Genomic DNA, 2,038 nt, shown 5'->3' with positions numbered 1-2,038 from the left:
GGAATTACAGGTGTGTGCTACCACGCCCAGCTGATTTTTTGATTTATTGTAGAGATGAGGTCTTGCTGCCCAGGCGGGTCTCGAACCCGTGGGCTCAGGCAATCCGCTCACCTCAGCTTCCCAAAGGCGCAGGATAACAGGCTGAGCCACCAAGCCCGGCTAGCTGTTTGTAATTTAAGGAGGAGCCAAAGCAAGAAGAAACCCCTGTGAAATCTCTAAATGAAGACACTATTTTCCATTATTGAATGGAGGGAAATATTCATTGGTGAATCAAAACAGGCCCGTGTGAGTTGGACTCATTACATTAGTGGTTAAATGGTAAGTTGCAAAAGGGCAGCCTAACTTTTCCCCCTTCCTCACTCACTTGTACTCTCCAAAAAATTGTGAAAGGCAACCCCTTTCTTGGCCACAAGGCAGATGGAAGTTTCTGACACAGTGATCCTTTTGGCAGTTGATAGCAGCTCCCTTTTTCTTGCACACAAAGCAGATCTGCAGATGAGATCCCAGAGTGCTCAGGACTCCAAGAAAGACAAAGACACATGATGTGGCACACCTTTCTAGGAAATGGAAATTATGTAAAACAACAACCATTCCCTTTTCTTGGTGGTCCTGAAAGTTTTGGAGCACTCTAAAGCTGAGTTCCTCACTTAGGGCATTATACCTCAGAGGAATATGGGACTTAAGAGAAGGACCAGCTGGGAAATACAAGAGTTCTTTGACTTCTAAACTAGCAACTAGGGAAAATAACAGAATCAGGGATGATGAGGGAGAAGAGGCCTACCCCCAAGGTGCCCATTTCAGGGAATTCTAACCTTCCTAGAAGCTCGGGCTGCCTCCTTTTTGATGTCTTCAGGCAGGAATCCATGGAGACCTCTGTTGGACTGGCCCCTTTGAAGCAGCTTGCTAGATAGGATCTGGGGGGGCAGCAGAACCAGGCTGTCAACATTGATGATTAGTGAAATAGTGTAGTGAAATGAGGAGGGTAGGAGAGCTAAAGAACAGCGCTTGGGAGAATATACATGCATCGACAGGATAATTCATTTCATGAAGGCTTACATAGTACTAAATATGTGTTGGGTACTCTAACTGCTTTTCAAATATTAACTCACTGAATCCTCATAACAACCCTAGGAAGTAGGTACTATGATCCTTCTCATTTTATAGGAGAGATGATATGACTTGCTCAAGGCCACAGAACTCCAAAACCTTGTCTCTTACCCCCTTTGCACCTCTGCTTCTCATTTACTGAGGAAAGCTATTGTGTGCTGAAACACTCCCTCTGTATTGGCTCCTTTTATGCTTACCATAACCCTGATATAGATGTTATTGTGACCCTCATCTTACAGAGGAGGCTACAGAAGTACAGTGCAGTGACATGGCTGGGGTCACATGGCAAGGAGCAGCAGAGCTGGCATTCACACGGGGGTCCATGGAATGCACTCTTACCTTTCCTGCTGTATTACCCTTCAGTACATAATACTCTTCTCAGAGTACTACTGCAAGCGAAACAGAATGACTATAGTCATTCTTCATTATAGAAGTAGGGAAGAAATAGGATTTTTTCTTTTCCTTTTAAACACACTTTTACAGGGCCTTTGTTTCTAAAAATCTCCCCAAATATCTGGAATGGGAAATCAAGGAAAAAAGCTAAACTGTAGTTACATACAACAGGCTGAGTCACTGAGCCCAGCCAAAACATATGATATATTTTAACACCAATTATCCCAGGGCTTTAGGATAATATGAGTGATTTTTGTTTACTTTATACTTTTTTTTTTTAGTTGGAGTCTCACTCTGTCGCCCAGACTGGAGTGCAGTGGCCGCTCCCGGCCATTGCAGCTCGACCTGCTAGGCTCTGGCGATCCTTCCGCCTCAGCCTTCCAAGTAGCTGAAACTACAGGCGTGCACTACCACGCCCCGTTAATTTTTTGATTTATTGTAGAGTTGAGGCCAAGTTGCCCAGGCGGATCTCAAACCAGCGGGCTCAGGCAATCCACTCACCTCAGCCTCCCAAGGCACGGGATTATAGGCTGAGCCA

General features: G+C 45.0%; 1 protein-coding gene across 1 annotated transcript in view; it reads right to left on the bottom strand.

Moving 5' to 3' along the window:
- PHF7 (PHD finger protein 7) overlaps window positions 1-2,038 on the bottom strand; it is a 12,242-nt gene that overhangs the window by 3,562 nt on the left and 6,642 nt on the right. The window contains exons 5-6 of the mRNA XM_008054960.1: window positions 813-914; window positions 365-489 (exon numbers count right to left, since the gene is read on the bottom strand). Of these exons, the coding sequence (XP_008053151.1) occupies window positions 365-489; window positions 813-914 (227 nt within the window). The remainder of the gene's footprint in view (window positions 1-364; window positions 490-812; window positions 915-2,038) is intronic.

Source organism: Carlito syrichta, unplaced genomic scaffold (assembly GCF_000164805.1).
Source record: "Carlito syrichta isolate Samal-C Ts95f unplaced genomic scaffold, Tarsius_syrichta-2.0.1 Scaffold301625, whole genome shotgun sequence".
NCBI lineage: Eukaryota > Metazoa > Chordata > Mammalia > Primates > Tarsiidae > Carlito > Carlito syrichta.
This window is presented reverse-complemented; position numbering and strand designations above follow the sequence as displayed.